At 36.9% G+C, this 26,624-nt stretch overlaps 2 protein-coding genes across 6 annotated transcripts; one reads left to right on the top strand and one right to left on the bottom strand.

The window, feature by feature from the left end:
• Positions 1 to 290: 290 nt before the first annotated feature.
• LOC140776349 (protein ACCUMULATION AND REPLICATION OF CHLOROPLASTS 3, chloroplastic) lies at positions 291 to 11,498 on the bottom strand. Of its 5 annotated transcripts, XM_073120018.1 has the most exons (16): positions 11,135 to 11,498; positions 10,694 to 10,752; positions 9,780 to 9,844; positions 8,795 to 8,929; positions 8,039 to 8,087; positions 7,247 to 7,359; positions 7,091 to 7,162; positions 6,853 to 6,963; positions 6,053 to 6,234; positions 4,682 to 4,948; positions 4,487 to 4,578; positions 4,025 to 4,395; positions 2,452 to 2,556; positions 2,173 to 2,310; positions 1,402 to 1,568; positions 291 to 837 (listed from the first exon to the last, which is right to left on the bottom strand). In XM_073120018.1, exons 1-16 carry the CDS (start codon positions 11,419 to 11,421, stop codon positions 768 to 770), a joined length of 2,283 nt encoding a protein of 760 aa, XP_072976119.1. In that variant the 5' UTR covers positions 11,422 to 11,498; the 3' UTR covers positions 291 to 767. The 5 variants fall into 5 exon arrangements, 3 of the variants coding, with proteins under 3 accessions (XP_072976119.1, XP_072976128.1, XP_072976144.1); XR_012106873.1 differs by lacking the exon at positions 291 to 837 and having other exon boundaries at positions 1,429 to 1,568; positions 2,418 to 2,556; XR_012106874.1 differs by lacking the exon at positions 291 to 837 and having other exon boundaries at positions 1,429 to 1,568; positions 2,160 to 2,310; positions 2,418 to 2,556.
• A 5,605-nt stretch (positions 11,499 to 17,103) lies between these two features.
• Positions 17,104 to 20,721, top strand: LOC140776372 (protein indeterminate-domain 4, chloroplastic-like). Its single transcript, XM_073120055.1, has 3 exons — positions 17,104 to 17,955; positions 18,048 to 18,444; positions 19,363 to 20,721. Exons 1-3 carry the CDS (start codon positions 17,808 to 17,810, stop codon positions 20,561 to 20,563), a joined length of 1,746 nt encoding a protein of 581 aa, XP_072976156.1. The 5' UTR covers positions 17,104 to 17,807; the 3' UTR covers positions 20,564 to 20,721.
• The last annotated feature ends 5,903 nt before the right edge of the window (positions 20,722 to 26,624 follow it).

A 26,624-nucleotide genomic window follows, 5' to 3' on the forward strand; every position in this document is an offset into this window, starting at 1 on the left:
AATGATTAAAAAAAAAAAAGAATCCATTAATAGAGGCATTCTACTCTCATCCTACAGAACGGGAAACACAGAACATAATTAGCAGCGCAAGTAGAAGCAGAGATGCATCAGAACGAGGAGACAAGCTCTAATGATACGCAGATAATTCAAATAAAAAAGATGTTCTTCCTATTAACAGTAAGGAAACAACTCAAATCACAATATTACATAACATAATCCAGAGAGACGAATTGATGATACAAATCTATAATTACATAAAGAAAAAGGCGAACGGGTGGAGATTTTTGGTGGGAAGAATCTATAACAAATCTTGTTCTCGTCGAATGTTGCTTGATTATTAGATACACTGTCGTGTTTCTAATCTAACAACAAATAAAGTCAACCCTCAATTGTCCGAGTACATGGATATAACAAGAAGATAACTTCTATATACAAACTGAACATTTGGCATTGTTACCGAATGCACATAGCCACAAAACATACCAATAAGTTAACGGCTATTACAATGCAAAAGTGCTCGATCTTGTTGACAGAAATTTCTGCAGGATTAGTATCAACAATTTCACCTAATCCACTTGACTTCAGCAACTCAGCTTGTGTATGAATCTGAAGCCCTTTTTTTTATCAATACAAGAGCACCTCCGGAGCATGTTAGATTCACAGAAGGAGCTTATGCCAGATAAATCAGTTTTATGCAATAGACGATGGAAGATTCACCTAGTCAGCAGACAACAACTGAATAGATTTGCTTCAGCTATATCTGGTAATCAGCCAGAGACTTCTTTGTCCAATAGAGTTCGATTGATAAGCACACCTTCATCCCAAATCTCGGTCCACCTACAGAGGCACACGATTGTATTAATATAAAGCCATGAAATAGTGTAATACAAGAATGATATCAGCATAACAGCATATCTTTAGGATTTTGAAATGCCCAAAATTTATGGGTGAAAATTTGCTGCATCGACCTATTACAACTACAACAAGGGAAAATATACATGTGATATAGTAAAATCACACAGGGAGAATTCTACATCTTAGTCTCCATCTATAAGAAAATGGTAGTGATATTCACATAGCAGAAAAGAAAAGCACTGTGTACAGAACAATCAACAACTTTTCCAGAACGATGAAAATGCCCCTATATAGAGATCTGTGGGGATGAAGCCAACAGGGATAAAATATGGGCATAATTGTTAATTGTTAAACTTGTAGTTGCCCTGGCAATACATTATCTATCTATAAATATCATATCCTAATAGAAAAACAATTAGTTATACCACAGTCATAAGTAATGGCATTTACTAATTAATGAAAGGCAAATATCCATGCACTTTCATGTCATTCTATAGATGGCCATCATAGATAACAGAATGGGCTATGACAAGCTTGTATGGTCACCTTGATCCATTAGCATCTATCAATAGGCTTCCTCCATGACGCCAACCATTTTTGAAATGGCCAAAAAAGATACTACCATTGTTTGAATAAAATCTTCCCTCTCCATTAGCCTTCCCCTTCCAAAAATTTGCAAACCATCGATCACCGTCACGAAAATAGAACCAGCCCTACACAACATAACCAATAGTTATACTGAAATGTTCACGAGAATGCTAGGACAATCTTGAAACAGAACCCTTCACAACCACATCAATAATAACAAAAGCAAGAAGGAATATGGTTTAAGAAAAAATCACATGGGATGCAGTTTTTCATACAATCTTCTGAATCTAACCAGCAAAAAACAAGGCCAGAGAGCAAGTCATTTCAAATGGTTACAAATACAGTGGACAATGATAGTGATTTTGTCCAATGATTTACAGAATAGGATTAGAAAGCTGGAGAAGCAAGAACACTGCTGTTAGATCTTAGGCATCAGAACAAACAATGGAAGAATTAAGTGGAAAATGGAAATAAGTCTATAGAAACTTCAGCTAGAAGAAAAACTTATTGTCACGCAAATCATCTAGTCAGCCATCAGTAAGAGTTTTGTGAGTTCATCAAATCAAGATATTGAACTGCAAAATGTTATGTATTAAGGGATTGTAAAATCACTTTATAGAAAAGTAAACATGGGAGAATCCTGTGTAAATTTGAGCACTGCCATTCTTTGAAGTACTTAAGCCAAATGAAATGCAAGATGTAAGCCATGTAAATACCAATATTTCACACCTTGCCATGCATAAGATCATCCCTCCAGGCTCCATGGAATACATCTCCATTGCTGTAACATAACATACCAAGACCAGATCTCTTGCCACAATGCCACAAGCCATCATAAAAACTTCCATCCATGAAGGTCAGACGACCCTGAACCAAAAGGATGACTGGATATGTCAAAAAGCCTGTAGATCCAACTAATTCAAGAGATGAAGGATTATTGTCAACAAAATGAAAGCTGGAAAGCAAAATATTGCCTTGCAAAAAGCTCCAGATTGTATAATGTGGTACCTTTCCTTCAGGAAGACCTCCTTGGCATCGCCCTCTATAAGTCCCTCCCCTATACTGAATTTCCATTAGAGGAGTCCAACTTTTTTCTAATTCTCTTTCTGCTTCCTGCATTGACGTAATCACTTGTGGGGTTTTATTTCAAAAAATAGTAAACTACTAATTAAAAGGGATAAAGATTAATGAAAATGTTTTATTTTTAATAGTGACGACACAGCATTTTAATAGTGACGACACAGCATTGTTTGTATGCAACATAGGCTACTCATCAAAGATATGAATGAATATATAGAGGGCTAAATACAAACTTAACATTAAATCTTTGTTCTTAAGATTTAACACTTCTGAATCCATTTAATGTGCCCAATATCCAGAAAAGGCCTACCCTAGGTGGAAGAAGTGAGATTTTATCTCTGACATCTTTGGGAGAACTGGAGAAGGTTTTCAACAATCTTGAGGCATCTCCCCTTCTACTACCAGCTGCTTAGAGCATCCGATACTTATGCACTTGTGGTTATTTATCAACTTCTGTTCTGATTTCCACATAATAATGCTTTAAAGGCAATGTACTCAAAACGCCCTTTTCTTATACTATTTGACAACTCCTGACCTCAAGCAATCTCATTGAGGGACAGGAACGTAGAATATTCCTGTAGATTGAAACTAGTTAATAGGTGGGCTATAGAAAAGAAACCTAATTTAGTGAAATCCATTCTGTCAGAGACCTTGTCAAGCAATGAGACAGCCTGCTGATAGAGTCAAACTAGAGATGAGAAAAAAGTAAATGATGTGGATGACATTAGAACCCACCTGATTTGCCTATTACTGTTGGATACTTTTGGTAAAACCTAGAACAAAAGTGGCACATTGGTGAATCCTTGCAATTCCAACAATTCCGACATCCCTCTTCCACATCAAGATGTCTCACCAAGACTACCCTTGCTCTAAGTTAGCTTCAAGATTACTTTCATTCTTTTCTGCCATATAGGAAAGCCAGGACATCTATGTTCTTACATGAATTTTTGGGGAAACTAGTTGCCAAAACTGTGTTTCTGCACTACTTCAGTAACTTCAATAGACGTCTATCTCTTTTGCACAGAACATATGCACGTGGAATTGCAAGTAGCATGTGTATATTAAACTCATTTAATCAACTCACCAACCCCAAAACCATCAAATTCCATTTTCTCCAAGTGGATATGTAAAGGAATTTTAAATACATGGGTAGTATTAGTCCACAAAAAATACAGGAGACAAACAAGTGCAGAGAGTAGCCAGAGTGTAACTGGAAGTTTTCTCAACGAATTTGTTCTCTTGTTCAATTTTTCTCAGAGTGCTATAAACATTGAGCAATAACAAAAGAGATTGTCAATTTTATTATTTTCATGACAATAAACATGAGGCAGACAAGATATCACCATGCACTTTGACAAAACTGAAGTTCATGGTAAAAAATAAAAAATATTGGAGATTCTTACAAGTATCAATTAGCAACATTAACACATTAAAGAGGCTGTCGTCCTTACAAAAATTTCCCAACTATATTGACAACAGAGACAAGGCAGAAAATACATACCAGCATTGATGCTGCACGGGATGAAAGTACACCTCGTTTTTTAGACTCGTCCACATGTTTCCTCTTCAGAAGTGTCAATGCAAAATTATAAATTCCTAGCACTCTCTCTAAACCTGCCTCAGTGAATGATTCCGCATAAGTGGCATTTTTGGTGCCAAAGGATTCACCGCTGTGGTTCTCAAACTGTGTGGGTTCTGAATTTGGATATTGATCATCCCGTAGTACAGAAGATTTTACACCAACAGGAAGAGTGAATATCTCAAGTTCATCAATTTTGTTGCTTCCATTTAGGGTAGCACGTTCTTTGGCCCATAGCTGTGCAATGTGGAATCCAGGACCGATGTTCAACAAATTGGGTTCCCACTGAAAACCTGATGGTTCCAGATAGTGAATGCTATACAAAATCAGAGTTAAACTTACAAGAGAACATAAATTTCAAAATCAAATTGCCAGTTGGTCAACCTCCTTTTGTTGGCTTATTGGTTTCTGAGAAAGATTCAGAATTGGCTTCTTCAGATTCGATTCCACTTGTTTTTTTTTCGGACATTGATTCCCTACAATAAAAAGAAATTATCACAAGATCCTGTCTGACATCATGTTATACCATTCTTTAGTACAACAAATGAAGGGGACAGGAAAAAGAAAATATCACCATACTTGTTGTATCTTTGAGGTCCATTTTCTTCAGGAAATGCACCAAGGTCATCAATGTAACTGTTAATAGACTCCAAACTCGACGAGTTTGTTGAGCTTCCTTTGTCTATTGAGCTTAAGACACCCTCAGCTGACTCACAAGGAGAATGAACTGGCCTACTGTCATTTGGCACTGGAAAATCTCTTCCCAAAACAGAGCAAAGAAAGGGAAAACGCAGAGCTAAACTCGAAAAGAAGCCCTTCTTTTGGGGAACAACATTTCGGTCGCAGCTGATGGTTGCAGAATTCGCATCAGCACGTCACAAGAGAAATGAGAAATTTATCCACATAAAAGAATAAAATACAAAACCTTAACGAAATTAAAAATAGATTTCAAGTTTCTAGAAAGACTGAAAGTGAGACCATAATAACCAGTGAAAATTTCCGATTCATCAAAATGGCTTTGCATGTTCCTTCTATTTTTCTTCTTTTGTTATTCTTGAACTTGTTCTAGAGTATTTGAAGGCCTGAAGCAGAACTTAGTGATGTTAATATTTGTTTCCTTAACTCATTACAAAGCCATTCCTATTATCTTTCTTCTTTTGTTAAGAGAGACTAACATTATTCTTGAACTTGCTCTAGGGTATTTGAGGGTCTGAAGCAGAACCTAGTGATGTGAAAATTTGTTTCCTTAACTCATTATATTAACACAGAGAAATCTGTCCTTGCAGTATTCAGTTTTTAGATATCTCATGAAATAATGGGCGTGCAAAACACAACATCTTAATTATTTAGAATAAGAAATAAAAAGTTAACTGCTGCATGACAACACACCTAATTCATGCCACAGAATAAAATGAAATTTTTAACAGAAACAACCTGCTAGGCATAACAATTTTATCATAAATCTCAACCTCTAAAGAAGAATATAGGACAATTATGATCAGTTTATCATGATCACTTTGTCAGGTAGCAGGCACTTCAGCAACAGCCACGCATTAGTTTAACTGCAAATTTTTTATGGTTTGAAAATATTATTTCTGCCCCACCAGCAATAGAAGCAATAAAGTGGAGCACGATTGGCCCTAACCAACTCATAATTCTTTCCCACCTCTCAGTATAAAGCATAAGTTTGCAATCGACATGTTTATTAGTGTAATAATTTAAAAAATGAGATAATAACTGCTTCTGAGAGACTATGGCATCTAATGATTGTCCATGTCAGCAAAATTGGAGGTGGCTATTCTGTATTTTTCTATGACACACACATGTTAATAGATGGAAAAAGAAAGGTTCATCAAAGCTGCAATGAACTAGTGAGAGAGTTATTTTGAACTAAATTGTGATAATTATAGCCAAAATATCAAACTTCAGTACAAAATTTCAAATACTTACCCCACAATCAGAAGCGTTATTGCTATTAGATTCGGCTCCAGATCAGGTTCACAAACTTGGGAGAATATAATATCCTTGGTGAATTCTGTAATTTGGCGAAAGGTATATATAATTGAGAACAGATCACTTTCGTCCAAAATACAAGCACTTGTCAGAGTGAGGATAACCACACTATTCAACTCCTGTACACCGCAAGTCCTCAGAATAGTCAAAGTCAAGTATATGCATGGAAAAATGTATAAGGTGACTGACACAGAACTATGAGAGGACAAACATCACAGTATATCTCCTCGAGAAAGGAACACAATATCCTATAACATAACTAGACAAAAGTGATATATGAAACTTAAAATAACAGCATTGCTAAAGCACTGCAGGTAAGATAGTATTTGTGAAGACATGCAAATGGCTGATTTTCAGCATCACAGCCACTCTATTCACTAAGCAAGAATTGGAGACGAGTTACAAGCATATTATGCAACCTTTTAGATACACAATAAGATCAAATGTGGCTCTCAATGTGTACATCAGAAGTTACAGTGGCATAAGAACAAACCACCTATAATGTAGCCAGGTTGTTAGCTTATTCTAGTGCATATGGAAGGAACCTGTTGTCTAGCACCTAAAATAGTATTTAGATATGAGCAAGGACTAAAAGTGATCACAAGTATACAGAAGCTATCACAATTAATCATTAAATCAATGTACTGAAAGCGACAGCAATGTTTAAGGAAACTTAAAATGTCCAAGATAAAATATCTTATAGAATGCTTCATTGATATGAGAAAAATAGTTTCAACCTTTATACCACCACGAAGAAACGGACAATGAAAGACAGCCTGCATAATTGCTGATTTGACGTTATAGCCAGCACCAAATCCAACTTTAGCTTCTCCATATCTTTCTAGAAGCTGTAAGTAAAGTCTTAATTTCAACAATTGGGAGTGGGGTAAATCAAAAGGTAAAAAAAGAAGCTACATTCTTCTACAAGGCTGGAACCAACAGTTCTGCAAGTAATTGACAAGGACAAATTTTTACCTCAATCACTACATTCGGTTTGACTTCCTCGATTTCCCCATCTGTTGAATTTCGAAAAATGAGATGTGACCTCTGCAAGTTCACCAATATGTGATATTAGGATAAGATATTGCAAGATTTGAAATTATGACCACAGTGACAGGGATGTAAACTTACAGACATCATGATAGAGATTGTCCTAATAGACAACAAAACAGCATTGTTTGAACTTTCTAAAGCTTCAGCAAGTGTGCCAACTTCCGTTTCAAGTAAAGAATCTGCTTCAACCACTGTAAGGCAGAAAGTAAACTTTATGGTGGTCACAGTAACATGGTCAAATAAGTGCTGTTTCTACAGTAACAAATGTAAGTTCTTAAAGCTATGAGGTATATTCAAAGATATTTTGAAGGAAACCTAATACTATGTAAACCAGAAGGTAGATCTACTATTAGCCAACAGGAATCATAAACTGTCATCCACAGATCCTCCAACAAAAACAATAATATGAACCACATGCTCTTTGTCCCCCTCTATCTTGAGTACAATCATCCATCTGCTACCAAAAGTGGGCTAGTTTCTATCCAAAAGTAATTTTAAGTATCTCGAAGACATATTTGTGACATGCTGCAACCCAATCTACGAGGAAGTAAATTAGACATGCATGACTTTAATTCTTCAAATATTAGGTGGACTACCAAACTTGTCACAAATTAAAAATTATGAGCTTGACAAGTTCCAGTAAGTGCTTGCGTTGTTTCACTTTCACACAAAGTTCAATTAGATTGATGTGCTTTTATCTAAATAAAAAAAGGTAATTCAGACATAAACCTATGAGCTTTCACTTAAAAACATATAGGGATTTTCATTGATTCATATCATTTCATATATAATAAAAAAACTAATTCATTCCATAGCCTGTTGCTATCCAAAAAACACTAGTATTATCAATAATCTAAGAAGAAGAATTACCGATGCGCAAGTGTGAGCACTGATGAAGTTTGTTAAGTAAATCATCTGCCTACATAGAAAGCCAGAAGCCAATGTAATAATTTTGCAAAGAACCAATTAACTAAGATAGACCAGAAGCATAATAATTCTTACTGCAAGATGATGTTTCCAATGTTACATGAGTGCGACAAGTTGTTAAATTAAATTTCTACCAACATATTTATCAATATGACACTCAGTTTCTCAACTGCTATTGTTCTCTATATTAATCTGATCTAACTGCACAAGGTATGAATTTTCTAGGCATCATAAGAAGTTGTAAAGCATAATAATAAAGATAAATACTTCTCAGAAACAAAACAAAGTTCTTGTTTCAACATTCTCCATAGCTAATGAATTAATGAATTCTATAAGATTACTATTCTCAAGGCACATATGGCACAAAAGCCCAAAAAGCATATTTCAAGTCAAAAGATCTTGGTAAAGATATAAGAAACATAAATCGTATGCTCCAACCATCTCTTGGACCAACTTAATTCATCTTGAGTGTAATATGTGTCCCACAATATATTATGCTTGCAATTCTTCCTTACTGTGTATACTGGATTGTATTGTATAAAATTTGCATTTTATAAAAAAAATTTAAGTCTTTGCCTCTGTCTCTAATTTTTAACCCGCATTTGGAGAAGCTAACTTAATTCTTTGATCTTTCTCATTGCTAAGCAGACAGAAAATCTCAAAAGATGGTACAGTAGATCTACAATTAAACAGTGCTACCTCTTGTTGCCGTCTTTGTCCCTCAAAACTGAAGGGCTTCAAAAAAATAGAAACAGCCAATCCACCTGCCGATTTAACAGCTCTAAGAAGCTCCAAAGCTGTAATATGATCTAAGCCATGTCCAGCGCTTGCCACCTATAACAATAAATTCATCTAATAGATAAGATTTGCAATTTTAGTACCCGTAAATAATGTAACCAATTTCATTCTGCACTGGATGAATCATGAAGCAATGAGAAAGTCGAGAACATGGAAATATTCTCTTCAGCACAAGTAGGGTATTGTAAGCATCATGGTAATGCTTCATAGTTATAGCTTCAAGCATGGAAAAGGCCTCTCCAACGACAGGGCTAAGGCTGTATACAACATGCCCTTATATGATCCTACATTCTGGGAGCCTGCCATACTGGCAGTGAAGTTTATGTTCGGCAATAATTAATAGTGAACACTAGCATGATTTTTGTTAAAAGTTTCGATAGCCTATAAACTCTGTACCAAAAATCTTTGCCATTAGCACCTTGAGGTCCTAAACAAATTTCCAACCTTCAAGATGAACTTCTTTTCTGAACCAGTTGAAGCACTTCTAGTCTTGTCACCTGGTGGATGTTCCCGAACTTTAAATGTTTATGCTAGTTACCTATATAATTGTCCCTTCACCCCACCCCCAATGCAAAAACTGAAAAAACTTTCTTAAAATCATGCATAACTCATAATAGGCCACTGCGTGGAATTTTTGCCAAAGAAGCATTGATTCATTGGATGTGATAGCATGCAGATTCTCTTCATCTAATATTGGGCTTCTCACTATGCAAGTCATAAGAGATGCATAAATTATATTTGCAAATGATAGAAGACCAAACATTTTTTTTTTGACCTAAATGTCCTTATCAGTGTCCGACAACCACAAGCACTAACTTCAAATAACTGAACACTATGAAAGCATAAAAGAAGTTAACAAGTTAGAGAAGATGAGGTGTGTACAAACAAGAATAAGTGCTGGAGGACATGGATGAAGAGTCAAGGGAAATTCCACATCTCTGAGAACCACATCTGAAAATAAAGAATGTCAAGACAGAAAAGGAGTCATTTTAGTTTTCCAACTTTTTATGAAGAAAATTAAAAAATACAGGAAGGACATCATCCTCTGATATGAAAAATAAATGGAGCATATTGCAGCAGGAAGTTACTTGAACAAAAACCATGATGAGGATTCAAAAGACTAGTTCTAGTCTTCTAGATAAAGAGTGAAAGCAAGAAATCATTTCAGATAACCATAAGAATGTTCATTAAAGAATATATTGTCTTTTTATAGGAAATTAAATGGTGTGCGTTGCAGCAGGAAGGTTCCTTGGACAAGGTCAAAAAGACCAGTTCTAGGTAAACAGTGAAAGCATGAAATGATTTTAGATAACCGTAAGAGCGTTGAGTAAAGAATAGATTCCATCTATTATAGGAAACAACATGAATCTATTTGGACGTTGGGTAATTGACTAGGACCAAGGCATCTATAATTATAACTTACAAAATATGCATTTGTCATGCATCTGTTTTCTTGTGTTTAGGAGTAGACAAGGTTTTCAAACTAAAGATTACTCGTGAAATTAAAATTTCTAAGAAATTCTTATTCAAAAATTGTACCAATCACAAAACTGTGCTGCTCAAGACTTTAAGACAAATTTTGGTGCAATTTTGATATGTCATTCAAATTATATGCTCTCCAAGAGAAAATAGCTTATATCAATATTGCAACATATGGAAATATAATCCTTTTCACTTTTCAGTGATATATAGTTCTATATGATATAAGGGTCTCCATAATAACCTTTCCCAATAAAAGATCATCTTAAAAAAAAAAAAAATCAAAAACTAGAAATAGTGCAACTAAGGATGAGTTAGAACCTGTTCCGTTGCACCTTTGGAGTAATTGCACTTTGGAAGAATCTACCATATGTATAGTCCTGCAAAGTTCGTGATAAGAAAAGAAAGGAGCAAGCTAACGAAATTAAAAGAAAAACAGAGAATCTCCACACCGTAGAGCGAGCAAAATGAACAGTATCAAATGGAAATTGCAATTTCTGACAAGGATAAATGTTGTCTAAAATTTTGTAAACAGTTGTCGAATCGAACCGTACCATTTCAATGATATAAGCAGTTCTTAGATAAAAAAAAAAATAATATAAAATTTAAAAGGCAATTGATCTCATCTATAAACCTCACAATGCGATACCGGCAATCTAATAATTATAATCGCGGCCTCCCCTATCCGGTTTTTGAATTAGAAATTTCCATCCCAGATTTGAGTTGAGAAAACATAGAGAAATAGCATTCGGTCCTTGTTACCAGAATCTGAGGCGAGAAGCAGAGACGGAATGCGAACTCAAGCAGAAATCGATGACGGCGTCCTTCCGGCTCCCGATCCCGATCACCTCCACGGGATCCGAGTCACGGCGAGAGACCGCGTGGCCGTTCTCATCCGAAGACCACGACGAGGCGCGAACAAGAATACGACGCTTCCCGCCACGGAAAGCCAAGAAACGCCGACCGCCCTGGAGCCTCGCAGGGGAAGGGAACGAGCTGAAGGAAGCGTGAGAGCTCGACAGCGAGCCGCTTCGAACGGCAAGCGCCATGGCGAGAGAGGAGAATGGAGAGGGGGGGTTTTAGGGGTATTGGTGGAGTGTGGAAGAGAATGGCATCGGTTTATCTCTAATTCCGGAAAATGTGACTGACGGGACGTAAAAAGAGTAAAGGGAGATTTATCAAACAACACCCCTACATTTGCCATTTATTAGTATTCACCCTCTAATATATATCAATTCAATCCGTATTTCCTTGAAGAATATAGTTACAATATCATCATCTTACACGGGTGCTAATTAGAAAAAAAAAATTATTCTTTTGTTAAATAATTTTATGACAGTACGTGAATGATAATAAAAGAAAATTATAGGATGTTCTCATAAATTTTCTAAGAAAAATAAAATATTTGCATTTCACCCCACGTTATATGTTTATTACGTTTTGCCCAATTTTTGAACTATTTTTTAATTCGGACCCTGTTTTCAAATAAAAATTTAAAAAAAAATCCATCCAAAATGGCCGAATTAAAAAAAAGCCACGAGATCACGTATGGGCCGGAGCGGCTTAAGGTAGATCCGAAATTACTATGGCCACTGGGCTAACTATTCGGCCCAAATCGGGCCCAAAAGAGTTCTCTCCATTAATGGTAACGGCAAACTTAGGCAGAGTACGAGAATATTATTCACATATGTGACTAAATTCGGGAAATATTCTTATTCAAATACACACTTGAGTGAGGTGCTCAAATGGAGTTGTCTTCTACCTTTTGATGATACCTCATTAGGCAAAATTCTCATATCCCCCCTCTGACAAATCTTTGGGAGTATATATATATATTCGATCACTCCTATCCCTCTCTCTCTCTCTCTCTCACGAGGAAATAGTAACGGTCGTCTCGCCTAAGACTTTCGAGTGGAAGTTTACAATAAATGTGTTCACAAGTCTAATCTGAGATGATATCACAGTCAAGAATTTTCCATCTTTACATTAATTTTGATTAAACTTAATTACTCCCCTTTTAATCTAAATCTGCCACCTCTAACTACTTTTCATGAGTCACCACATTGGATAGATGCGTAAGTTTGAAAGAAATCGTATCGAATGATTCCTTAGCGTACGATAACTCGACGGGTCACACCGCTATTTCTGTCCTACGGGAGCCTACTATGAGGGTGACGGGCGACAGAGAATCAGAGTTCGATTTTGAAGTGGGGACTTAAGAAATGACTACCCGATCTAAGAAAATAGTATGCGAAACAGTAATAATTTTTAAGTTTAAAATTTCAACCGTCTCGATTCAGCGGAGACTTAAAAATGTGTTATGAGCTATAGTTGGAGGCGAAATGATTGGATAAATAAGTAGCAATAATAATTCCATGGCATATGTGATAAGAAGAGTGGGATGAGAACAATCAAGAGAGCATCATTGAATGGGAGAAGCAGCATAAGATCTATCCATGCCGTACTTTGTTTTCTTTACCTTTGTACTGCAGCTCCTGAGCTCAGTGATCAGTAGAACATCATGGATGGGTGCATCATAGACACAGACAGGGATGCAAAGGCAAGGAAAAGGTGTGGCATCATTTTCCAAACCCCCTCCCCCTGGTCCAAAAGCTTTACTTGGAGTTGGGGTTGGGGAGGAGCATGTGAGGAGAGCGGGGGAGGGGGAGGGGGAGGGGGAGGGGGAGGGGGAGGGGGGGGAGGAAAAAAAAAAGGTGCTCTGTCACCATCCTTTGGATGCCATGGCATCATCATTGACATTGAGAATTTACTTGGTTTTAGAGGACAAATGCCTTGTTGGGTTTTCTTGTCTTTGCCATTTGAGTAGCAATCTGCCTTTGCCCGTTAAAAGTTAATCTTAATGGTTGAATAAAAAAGGATAAGTACAGCACTTCTCTAATTGTTTTAAGTTGTAGAAGGTTTTCTTTCTAAAATGAGATGTAAATAAGATTTTCTATGTGTGAGCTTATCTATTTAGCAGAGAACATTTCATCGCTGCAGCAGTCCAACATAGATTATAAGTGAGTGTCTCTCTTAAAATCATATAGTGCCTGTCACATCTAATATAATCACGATACAATTTAGATCATTGGAAACTTTAGGCACTTAAAATTCGAAATTGCTGGCATAACATATTTTCGAAGAAGAGGTCTTAAATTTGAATTCTAACTAACCATCTATTGTTTAAACCTGTAAGATCATCTACACCTTTTGAGCTATCTCAAATTTAAAAACAAAAAGCAAAAATGTTAAAATAAAAGATATAAACATATAAAAATAAGGTGGGACATGTCATTTTCTCTAGAGAACAGAAGAATATTTCATACTATAAGATTTTTGATGTTGAGATGTAAAGATGAAGCTTATGCAAACACTTGATAACAATGGTTTAACAGGATGAATATAGCTAGCTACATCTCCATAATGTCGACATAAGGAATTAAAAAATAATAATAATAATTTGAGGATGTTAATGTATTCCCTTTGGGCCCTTAAGGGATGATCAAACTAATATATTTCTTTTTGTAATTTTTCTGTCTGGCTTCATTTCTGTACATACTAAAATGCCAAACTCTCTTTTGTGTAACATTTAATATGATCTCATTTACACAATAAAGCACGTCACCAATGGACATAACTACATGGCAAGGTTCTCCTAGGTGCAATGTCGGCTCAATGAGCAAAAATTCTAAATAGGATTCTTCCAAAAGTAACACCAAATGTGTAACAATTATTATATATATGAAAATGAGTTATCTATATGTGGAAAAAATTGTATATAACATCTTATCTTTTAATAAAATTATGGTTTACATTCTATATTTTTACTATTTATAATTGAGTCCTATAATTTGGTGAATATGTGTAGGAAACATTTTGGTGTTAAATCTGTTAGTTAAACTTAACAAAATATTTGGGTTAATTAACTAGACTAATAAGCCATGAAAATACTCTTAAATAAGTTATACTAAGGGTATTTTAGTTATTTATACGTATTAATTTAAATCTAACCCAATATGTTTTCTCTACATATACACTAAATTATAGGACTTGATTTGTAAATAGTAAAAATGTAAGATGTAAATTATAATTTTATTAAAAAGCAAGGTGTTATATGTAAAATTCCTAAAATTTTAAATTAGAGGAGCTCCTTGAGTCTACTCCGAATCCATAATTGACAATTAAAAAGCTCTCATCCTAGTTTTTTAATATGAATAATTAGAATCATTAACCGACGGGCCTTCCCTAGATAAACTCATAGATCTAAATTTTTCTTAGATTTCGGCGGCCGCTTTGATGACTTTGCTGTTGCGCCGGCTGCCCTAGTAGAGGACCTAGTAGAGGAGAGGAGAGGAGAGGAGAGGAGGGTGGTCCATGGAACAATAGATATAATGAGATAGAAGAAAACTAAAAAGAGTACTTCATAGTATCAGTAGTAACTATTAAAATTGGATAAGGAAATAGCCCAAGGTTTTGGTGGCTCGTATGGCGTATATAGATGATAGATAGACGGTAGACCCCACTCTACAACGCAACGCAACGCCAAGCAAGATTAGTTAGGTCATCACAAATCAACGCCTAAAAAGATTTTTCCTACCTTTTGATTATAAGCCTTGACGTCCACATCCACCTAACCTTCACACGTCTCCATATTAAAATTATTTTGATCCTAAGATCTACCAAAAACATTAAATTATAAGATATTTATTAATAACAATGTACAATTTTTTGTCTTTATTATTAAGGAAAATATGCATAACAAAATTATAATTTACATCCTATATATTTACTATTTATAAATCGAGTTTTATAATTTAGTAAATATATACAGAAAATACTCTTCTATCAGATCGGTTGCTTAAACTTAACCAGACATCTGAATTAATTTAACTATACTAAAAGAATTACGAAATATATTTTTAATTATTTTCTGTATATATTTATTAAATCATATGGCTCAATCTACAATAGTAAAAATATAAGATGTAAAACATAATTTTGTTAAAAAAAAAAAAGGGTTTTATATGCAAATATCTGAGTATGATGAATGAATGGCGCTAAACAACTTGGTATTAGAATTCTACAATGAAGTCATAGTCACGGTTGACCGAGGTCAACACATTGTAACAGTTCATTCTTTTTTTTTTAATAATAAAAATAATAAAAATAATAAAAATAATAAAAATAATAATAGTACATTATTGAATCTTGAGAGTACGAGAGGAAGGAGTTATAAAATGTTTGCCTCAAAGAGCAGCCAACTAACAAAATGAATGGGGCCCAATAATGGAGCATTATTACTTAGAATGAATCATTGGTACTTATTGAACTGGAACAAGAGGCACATTATGTTACTTGAGAAATAAATTTCCTCTTGCATGTAAATATGGAAGAAAACAAACGTTAGGTGTATACTTAATTCTCCTATAAATAAGAAACATAGGAATAGAGTAGGCGAAATAATAACGTCTGTTTCGATAAGAGCCGCATCGAGATTGGCTCTTATCCGAAACAAGTATATTCGATCAAGCTCGACTCGATAAGACTCAATCATACCAACTTATGCTAGGCTTGAATTGAAACTGGTTAGTCCGAGCTAAACTCCAAACTCCAACTCAGTTGTGATTTAATTAGAACGTCATAAATTTCACTATCTGGGAATAGGTCTTTTTATTTTCACTCAGAGTGATTTACAAGTGACATGGGGTTTGTTATGGTGTGGATTGTGAGGTGGCTTCATGGAGTCGTAACTCGTAACGTAAATGCTGGAATTGACTTCCAGTGGAAACCATGCACACAGTCGAGGGCACGTGCGGCTGGCACGTGGCGTAGACTGATCCAGCGTGTGAGTTTGCTTCCCCATTTTTAAATCGTTTCATGCGGGTGGTCTACCGATTGATTTACTCCTTTTCTTTTCTTTTTTAACCGAGTACTCCAACTAAAATTTTCAATTTGACTATTTCCGTCACAAATTTATTGATCACCTTCGTTGTCTTTTCAAGACCAAAGCGAATCTATATTTCTATTATGATAGATTGAGTTCATAGCCTAATTATAGATTAAATAAAGAAATTAGTTATATATATATATTGGATAATTAGTAAAATTGGCTCAATTTTACTAAAAGGTACTTCTATCATTAAAAAGAATGAACTCCGGTATAAATTTTACCGTCTCTGCCGAGTCATAGCACTAATATTGTGATTAATTCGTGCATAATAAACTCTCTAACTAGCACACGCTTATTGCAAAAGAGGAATATATCGAATCTATCCTATTCATTTTGTAGTACCAATGCTTTTCCTCAAATTGGAGATAAAGAATTACTTATCTTGATGTCATCCGATTTAATTATTTCCATTCAAGGAGGCCAGAAAAATAGTATGAACATTAGGAAGAGGTGGAATGTGCTCATGTATCTTCAGTAGCTATCCCCCCTAATTTTATTAGTTACTCAAGTTAAGTTTAAAAGAGAGGGGAGAGAGAGAGAGAGGGGAGAGAGAGGGGAGATGATGAGGGGCTGGATTTTGTCCTCAAGTCAGAGGAGGGAGACACGAAACAGGAAAGGAGGTGGGGGAGATGGTAAGGGCTAAGCTCGGTGGGGCCCTCTATCGCCACATAGCGACACACTTGCCTGCGTGTGACTCCAACACCACCACCACCACCCTCCTTATCCCCCCCTCCCCTTATATAACTTATACAAAATTCCTCTCAAACTCCCTTTTATTTGTGGTGCGAAAACTTTGAGGAATATTAGGAAAGAGAGACAACCCCATCTCACATCAAGGAAGAAGAAAGAAGGAAGAAGAGGAGAAGAAGGAAGAAGAAAGAAAAAGAAGGAGAAGAAGAAGAAGAAGAAGGAGAAGAAGAAGGAGGAGGAGGAGGAGGAGGAGGAGGAGGAGAAGCTAGTGGTGCTTTGGATTGGTTTGTGTTTGTTCTTTTGTTAATCTTTGTGTGTTCTTTTTTGGCTTCCCCCTCTCCACTTCTTTGGTTTGGTTTGTTCTCTTCTCTCTCTCTCTCTCTCTCTCTCTCTCTAACTCATCTCCTTCTGCTTGTTTTTGAGTGCAAGTGTTTGTTTGGCTTGCCAGCTCCCTTTGTTCTTTTGTTAGGGCTTTGTCTATCTTGTGGGCATTCAGATCCACATCCGTGCACTAAGATTTGGGGTCTTCCTTCCCTTCTCTCTTCCCCCCCTCTTTGGTGCTTTTGTTGTCTTTTAGATTTTAGAGAAGATAGATAGATAGATAGATAGATAGACAGATACATAGAGATAGATAGATAGAACAAATAAAGGGGATCGATAGAGGTCATGGGTTCATGTTGGATAGTGAGAATTTTTTTCTGGCTCTGATTTGGACTCAGTCAGTGATCCTTACCACAGACCAAAAAACAACAACAGTTGGGTTGTTCTTTTGCTACTAATTAGGTCATCAAGTCAATGGCTACACCCTTCTTTGGAATCAGGGAGGAGGTTAATCACCCCCAGCAACAACCTCCGCCGCTGCAGCCGCCGCAATCCGCATCCTCCGCGCCGAGCTCATCCGCTGCTCCACCGAAGAAGAAACGAAACCTCCCCGGAACTCCAAGCAAGTATCCAAACACCCAACTAGATCTTTGAAAAAAGAAAGGCCCTAATTTTTAGAGAATTATTAAAATTAGTTTATGATCGGAATCGCAGATCCGGATGCGGAGGTGATAGCACTCTCGCCGAAGACGCTCATGGCGACGAACCGGTTCATCTGCGAGGTGTGCAACAAGGGGTTCCAGCGCGAGCAAAACCTGCAGCTCCACCGGCGCGGCCACAACCTGCCGTGGAAGCTGAAGCAGAAGAACCCGAAGGAGGTCCGCCGCCGGGTCTACTTGTGCCCGGAGCCGACGTGCGTCCACCACGAGCCGTCCCGGGCGCTCGGAGACCTCACCGGGATCAAGAAGCACTACTGCCGGAAGCACGGCGAGAAGAAATGGAAGTGCGACAAGTGCTCCAAGCGCTACGCGGTTCAATCGGATTGGAAGGCGCACTCCAAGACCTGCGGCACGAGGGAGTACCGCTGTGACTGTGGTACCCTCTTCTCCAGGTACTAAAATGCAAAAATCCCATTGCATGCATGCGTCCGTCCGTGCGTGCATCATCATCATCATCATCATCATCATCATCATCGTCATACATGCATGATTGGGTCATCATCATGTGTGTGGGTTTCCGGGCATGCATGATCATTGTGGTGGCGGTGGTGGCGGTGCTGGGTTGGGCACTCACTCGCATGTGACATGGCCGCCTCCTTGGGCTGCGCTAAGGTTAGGGTTAGGTTTAGGGTTCGGGTTCGGGTTCGGGTCAGGGTTAGGGTTAGGGTTTGTTCTGCAAAAAAAAGGAAAAATATCTTGGCAGCTCGATCGCAGTGAGTGAGGGACTGCTCACACGTGAATGGCTCATATGCGAACTGAACTGCCATGGTCATAGAGGTTTCAAAAAAGGCACTCATCTTTCTCCTTGGAACCAACGCCTCTCTCTCTCTCTCTCTCTCTCTCTCTCTCTCTAACTCATTCTCTCTCCTATTCACGTGATGACATGTAGCCAAAGGTTAGGCGGAGGGGAGGGGAGAGGAGCAGTGGGGGGCCATGGATCGATGTCCATATTTGGATTTTACATTTGGTAACGTTTATGGGAATGAGGGGTTTACGGGAGTTGTTGGCATTTGGTTAAAGGGAAGGGGGGGGATAGTTAACTAGATTTGGGTACATTCCTCGCTTCGGAAAGGATGGAGAATTTATGGGGTTTTGGAGTTTAATGAAGGAATGTTGCTCTTATACCTGATGGGATATTGATGGGCCGCTTGCTTTCATGCTTCTAGGAAAAAAAATTCTCCCCTGTGCATTAACTGCATTGCCAGTCCTAGAAATGGGCTTATCTTGACATCTACCAACTCCATTTAATTTATATATATTTTGCATTCATTAATTAAAATTCTTCTCTTTATCTTAACAAATGGATGCAGGAGAGATAGCTTCATAACTCACAGAGCCTTCTGTGATGCCCTAGCACAAGAGAGTGCAAGAATTCCAACTGGGATGAGCACTATTGGAAGCCACTTGTATGGGCCAGCTGGTAACATGAGCTTAGGACTTTCTCATGTGAATCAGCAGATGTCTTCTTTACAAGATCAAACACACCCTTCCACCGAGCTCCTCCGTCTCGGCGGCACTGGCGGCGGATCGCAATTCGATCAGCTTATGTCCTCCGCCAACCCTTCTGTCTTCCGCGGGCAGCAGCCGACGCACTCCTCGTCTTTCTATGATGATCCTCAGTCTCAGCAGTCACTTCTTCAAAGCAAACCTTTCCATGGATTGATGCAGCTCCCTGAGCTGCAACCAAACCCTAATTCATCATCGACGTCCGCCACCGCCGCTGCCGCCAATCTCTTCAACCTCAGCTTCTTCTCAAACAGCAGCAGCACAAGCACCATGAACAACAACAACAACAACAACAGCAATAGCAACAACAACAATAACAACCACCCTAATCCCGGGAGCCATCAGAACGCTCATCTGCTGATCCCTGATCAATTCAACAGCGGCAATGGAAGTAACACTGAGTCGCCAACGACGCTCTTCTCGGGCAATCTCATGAGTGATCACATCGGGGGCGGCATGAATTCTCTATACAACACATCGGTGCCGCAAATGTCGGCCACCGCACTGCTCCAGAAGGCTGCGCAGATGGGTGCGACAAGTGGCGGGAGCGGCGGCGGGAGCTCCTTGTTGAGAGGATTCGGGAGCACTTACTCTAGTAGTAGCACTGCAAAGCCCACTGGATTCAGAACTAATAGCTTTGGTGGAGCTGGAGAGGGCTCAAGAACTCAAGTGGAGAGCGAGAACAACTTTGAAGACCTCATGAATTCCCTAGCAAATGGGAATAGCAACATGTTTGGTGGCAATGCTGGAGGAGGAGTTGCGCCATTTGGAGGATTCAACCAAGGATTAGGAGGCATGGATGATGGCAAATTACACCAAAGTTTATCCATAGGAGATAGATTAACTAGAGACTTCCTTGGAGTTGGTAGTATGGTGAGAGGCATGGGTGGAGGTGGTGGAATATCTCAAAGAGAACAACACCATGGACTCGACATGAGCTCGCTGGATTCGGAGATGAAGTCTGGGACTTCGAGTCGATCATTCGGAAGTGGAAATCTACAATGAGATCGAACAAGAAGAAGTTAGTAGAGAGAGAGAGAGAGAGAGAGGTATGATCGTGCTAGTTGTTGCTGTTGTTACTATTAGTTCTTGATGTTTGACTAAGTGTAGTCGTTGTTATCCTTTCTATTAAATAGTAGTAAAACTTAGACTGGACTTTGCTATCTTCCTTTTCTTCTCACATATATTCTCCTTGCTCTCTTTGTTTCAAAGCTGTCATTTAATGAACAGCTCTCTGGTCCTCCCCTTCAAAGTTTCAAAAGTAGAAGCTGTTATTATGCATGAGACAAAACTCGTAGTACACTTGTCTCTCACTGCACGAGTATTACAGCATTCATATACTCACCTCTGCATCCTTTACAATTGTTCACTGCCACTGTACTCTTATGCCTCCCTCTCTCTCTCTCTCTCTCTCTCTCTCTCTCTCTCTCTCTCTCTCTCTCACACACACACACACACACACATACAAACATTTATACATATTTAAGCTACATACTAACAATATGTTATACCTTTAGCACACAGTCCCAATGTCAGCTTTTTAACCTAAGGAGGGTCCACTTGGCATTATTACCATACCGAATTTCTAGAGAATGAGGGGCTAAAATGAAAAATATCACTTTCAGATAAGCCAAGTGCATGCATGTGTCATACGTTCCAAAGGAGAGAGAGAAAATTAATGTATTACCTATAAGAATGTTTAAAATTATATTTTAATCCCTGCCAACTCCATAGTCCATACTATATTAATATTCCATTCCTTCTTAAGTGCCCGAGACATTCCTAATTTCCTACCCAAAGAGTTTGACCCAACGCTCTCTACCAACTCCAACTGAAAGATAGAAAGATTATTTTTTCAAAAAAAAAAGACCGCTAAATTGCGCCGGATTATTCGGTTTTCCGCGCACGTTAGTTGGCCTTTTTAACGTGTCTTCTTGTCGGCATCTTTCTTTCCTGTTTTGTCCTCGGAATCTCGCCAGGGAGTCTGAGCTGGCGATGGTCAGGAATGGGTTATGTCAGTCTGGTAATTTCCTCCAACTCCAGTGGCGTTACTTGTCGTATTGGGATTCCCGCGAATATAGCAACAGTTAAAAGTTCACTTAACACAAATCTACACAGGTAAATTACTGCTTTGGCCCCAGACAAGGGAATGAGCGGACGAAAGCCTTGCGAGGTTGCTATATTTAGGCTATTTATCCCCCCCCCCGGGTCCCACCGAGTTCTCTTTAACTTGGAAGTTGCAATAGAATTTCCTTTTTATTTTTCCTCCTTTAAAAATCTCTACTTGTTCTCTTCTTTTTAATAATAATAGTAATAATAATAATAATAAGTGCTAATTTCATAAGTTGTTTAAAAAAATAAAAAATGGTGCAGAAAAGCATGTGAGGTTGTGAAGGACGATGGACAGGATGAGTCTGGACGATTACTGTGACCAGATTCAATCTTTCCCGTGATTTGTGTACTTCTTGCAAGTATGTTGTGCTGACTTAGATTTTTATTTATCTTTTCTTTTAATTCTTTTTAACTGTATATCTTAACTCTGGTGATTAAGTATTATTCCAAGGTTTTTTTTTTGTTATTATGTCGTGTTAGGGGTTGGAAATCCAAGTGAAAGCTTCTTTTAGGGAATTTATGATCTATACTCTATATTTTGCTTTGAATGTCTCTTAAAAAATCTATAATTATCTTATCTTATTTATATGGTATTAACTATTACAAATTTGAGGCATTTTAAACTAAATATACCGGTCATATAAATATTCGTATGGCCCGGTGCAATAGATAATAAAAGCAAAATATAAGATATTTTTGATAGATTTATCTAATTTTTATTATCATTAGCGCCCTAGGTATTTACTATTTGACCCATCTATTTTATTTTTATTATCTAAAAAATATTATAAATTAAATTTAACTCGATAGTCTAATTAATGTAAAAATAAATAAATTACCTAAATTACTCCCTAGTAAAGTCGTCCCTAGAAGAACATCATATTATTGCCAGAGTGAATAGGACATTTTAAGTATTATTAATATAACCTTTCTATTTTGTATTGGGTCTATCTATTTTTCTCAACAGGTTCAAAACTGAATTATGATCGTGTGAAGAGAAAGGTTACAGAATCCAACATTCTAGGTTTGATTAAATCTCAAAATAAATAAATAAATAAAATCAAACTTAGTTTTGACCCATTTCATTGTATTAATTACACAACTCAAATATATTTCTATTAAACAAATGACAACTTGAAGCATAGTGAAACAAAACAAAAAAATAACCTCTTACTTTCTGATAAGTGAAGCACTGGTAGGAATAGAAACTTAGCAGCAGCAAACTATTCATGAACCATTATCAAGGGAATCTTAGGTTGTCGTGACGAAGTATTAATGGGTAAAGCTTACACATTCTCTCTTATCCACGTCGTCGTACTGGAGGTCATGCCAAAGTACTAATAGTTGCAGGTGAATCTTAAACTAGTCCTACAGATATATATACACACACTGTGTTGATGACGTTTTATACGAGCTAATGGGCACTTTGGGTTTTGTTTCTAGTCTTGTCTTAATATTCTTGGCCTTGATGCTGTGAAGCATAATAAGGATATTGACTCAGAGAGCGAATCCTATGTGTCCAATTGACATGTCAAATGTGGACACATGCATGCATGTTTGCTTCACATACTACGCATCCATCCATAGGGAAATATGGAACTTTTTCTACTTTCTTTCTTGAATTTTGTTTACTTGTATTTTTTTCTTCCAAATTTATTTTGAAATTTGTGAGTTTTGAAATTATATAGGGCAATATGTGTCAGCAACATTTTTCCGGAGGGGATACATCGCGGGTTGATATGTCAAGAGTCTATTTGAGGGCCTTGTCGTAAGAAATCTACCATATTGAATAGAACTGGGCCATAGGGTTAAAGCAAGTGCGATTGGTCAGCATCTGATAGCTCGCTCAATAGTGCTTTTCTGATCGACCCATGCCTAATTTAAATCAATATTTTTTTTCGTACATATACTATAAGTGTGTCCTCAACACATATACTATATAGATATGTCATCAACATTTTTTGAATAAAGATTCAATACGGGTTGATCTATTCGAGTCGATTCGGAGACCCTATTGGATTTAATACCCTACTACATCGATAAAGCATATTTGACGATGCTATTGAATCTAACAGCAAATAGAACCGGGGCGTACAGTTAAAGCAGGTGCAATTGACCAGCATTTGATATCTCATTAGTAGTGCTTTTACGATTGATCCGCTCCTAATCCAAATCTATGTTTTTTATACCATATATTGTAAGTAGCTGAAAACATTTGAGATTATACTTTCTGGTGGGGATTTAATTTAGGGTCTTTGTCAGAATCAATATACTACATTGAACAGAACTGGGCTGTAAGGTTAAAGCATATGCAATTGGCTAGCATCTGATAGTTCACTCGATAATACTTTTTGGATCAATTCACTCTTGATCTAAATTCGTGTGTTTCGACAAATATATTATAAGTACCTGACCTATTAGTTAGCACATCGATCACGTGCATCCAACGATCTTAATTGTACCTAAATCGATATATATATATATATATAATTAATATAACAGGTGTGATTAGGACCATCAGACAAATGCATGTTATCGATAGTTAGCCTACAGTAAAAAACTCAATTTGTGTTTCTGGCCACACTACAGCCTGAGAGCACCTGAGACCCCTTTGAGCAGTGAACCTGAATCGCTTTCGGTGATAATGTTAAGAACTCAACTATTTCGTCTCGTAATTCTTAAAAGTTAATCTAATTATTAAGAGAAACATATGATTTAGATCTCTCTCTCTCTCTCTCTGTCTGTCTGTCTCTCTCATGGAGTGAGGCAATTGATGGACTAATTAATGAGAAAGAAAAAAAGAAGATGAAACCTTTCATTGAATAGTAATATGATGTAGACCTCAATCCATCGACAAATTTAATTAATAGTAGTCCAAAATTAACGTGAAAAGAGTACGATTGAAAGTGACCCAAAACTCGAACTCATTTCAGCTACAATGCCAAACTTATCCGGTGGACTTATTCTATCCGAGTATTACGTTCGGGTGTATCGATCTTCTGATAGAAACCTGCCCATCGATAGGCACACTGCCGGATAAAATATCAAGGCCTGGGTGGATAAAGTCAAGAAGAGGGGTTGGGTTATGAATAAAAAGTCCTACATGCATGCCCTTGGGTATTACGAGAGTTGATCGTAAGAAGGTTGCTATGGAGGATGGTAAAAAAGGAAATTTACTGTTCTCCTGCTCAAGAGACTTTTGATAAGAATTATGATAAATTTGCATGCATTCTTATATATATATATATGTCTTCAAAGTTTCTTATTTACTTATAGACACCAATAATCTTCCTATCTATGTGTATACGTTTTAAAAATCATGGTTTTTACGTGAATACTCTTTGGGATATATTTTGAACAATTATGAGTTAAAATCTAAGTGATTGAACAAGCATAAAGATAGAGATATTCTTAACTCAAAATAAATTAATTATGCAAACGAGAATTAGTATTTCTTTTAATCCTTTATAATTAGACGGATAAAACTTTATTGACTAGTAGGTTTAATTGGTATTCATATAAAAACTAAAGTGTTTTGACAGATATACAGATATAGACATGTCCCTCTTATACTCTATATTTATAAAAGAAAAGTCTAAGTGACCCTTTTTTTTTAATATTGAAAATATGGCTTCAGCGCAATAATTAGCCTATTTTATTTTAGTATTATCAAAGTCAAACTTTTTAAACTTCTAATAAATTAACTACTCGGCCGAGAGCTTTCACCTTGTAAGATGTAACTATTCGACTTAAAAATTTAAGTATTTAACACTCTTTTAAAAAAGTGGTGCTTGATTTAAATGGGTTGAGATTTTAGAAAGATTCAAACTCAGATTTGCTTGTGTGATATCATGTTAGATAAATAATTAACTCATAAACTTTAAATGGTCATAAAATAATAATTTTTATATTTTATATTTAACACATCTTTTATCTCTTTCTTGTGAGTGTTTCCTTCTAATATTTCTATAGAGAAGCTAACCGGCCAACTAATTGGCTAACTAATAATCTAGGGGCAGAAATAAGATTTCCTTTTTCCCAGTTTGGGTTGACTCAGGACCCTACTCTATTGACATATATTTTGTATAGGGATACACTAAATATGAGCCTTAGATACTCTGTGTATTTTTAGGCTGTCTTTGACATAATAAAGTTGCCTTTCTTAGAATAAACAAGCAGTGAGAACAAAAAAAGTCCAATGTCATATCAAATTTGACTCAAAAGTTTGGCCGAAATAACCAACAATTACTCATGCATGATGCCATCTTTATGGCATGCTATGGTAGAAATCATTGAGCACTCGATGGATGATGCATCGATTCATTCACCAAGAGGGCCCACAGGAAACAAATCACCTAAAAAGATTGAGATGGTCGGAGATGATACTAAAAGATCACCACCTTTTTAGCTTGAGGTGGAAGGAAGTGCCATGAGATCTCCTCCTCCTCCTCCTCCCCCTTCTTCTTCTCCTTCTTCCTCCTCCTTTTCTCTCTCGTCTCCATCTCTATAAATAAATTGTCCACCAATGGCGACGTTGTTGTCTGATTGCATCTGTCACCAAGTGTTGGAAAAATTATTCCATGAGAATATATATATATGTATAAAAAGAGATAGAGGATTGGGTAGCAGTAGCTGCTACCAGGTCTTATTTGTTTTCGATTTCTGGGCCTAAAAGTATTCGTTACTTTAAGCAAGCTTGCATTAGAATATCGTGTTACTTTTAGTTTTTAAAGCTGTAATGTGACAGATTGAGTCTTATTCTGATTAATAAGTACTTCTAAGGTTGCATCTTTGTCCCACTGAAACCGGTCCAATGTGTATAAATTGATACAGTTTATATATATATATATATATATATATATATATATTTTGGACGGAGAGTCTTAGAATATAAAATATAAAAATTATTTTTTAACGGTTTAAATTTTTAGAGTAATTAATAAGTTACTATGAT

Source organism: Typha angustifolia, chromosome 2, assembly GCF_048772165.1.
Source record: "Typha angustifolia cultivar Huaian chromosome 2, ASM4877216v1, whole genome shotgun sequence".
NCBI classification, from domain to species: domain Eukaryota; kingdom Viridiplantae; phylum Streptophyta; class Magnoliopsida; order Poales; family Typhaceae; genus Typha; species Typha angustifolia.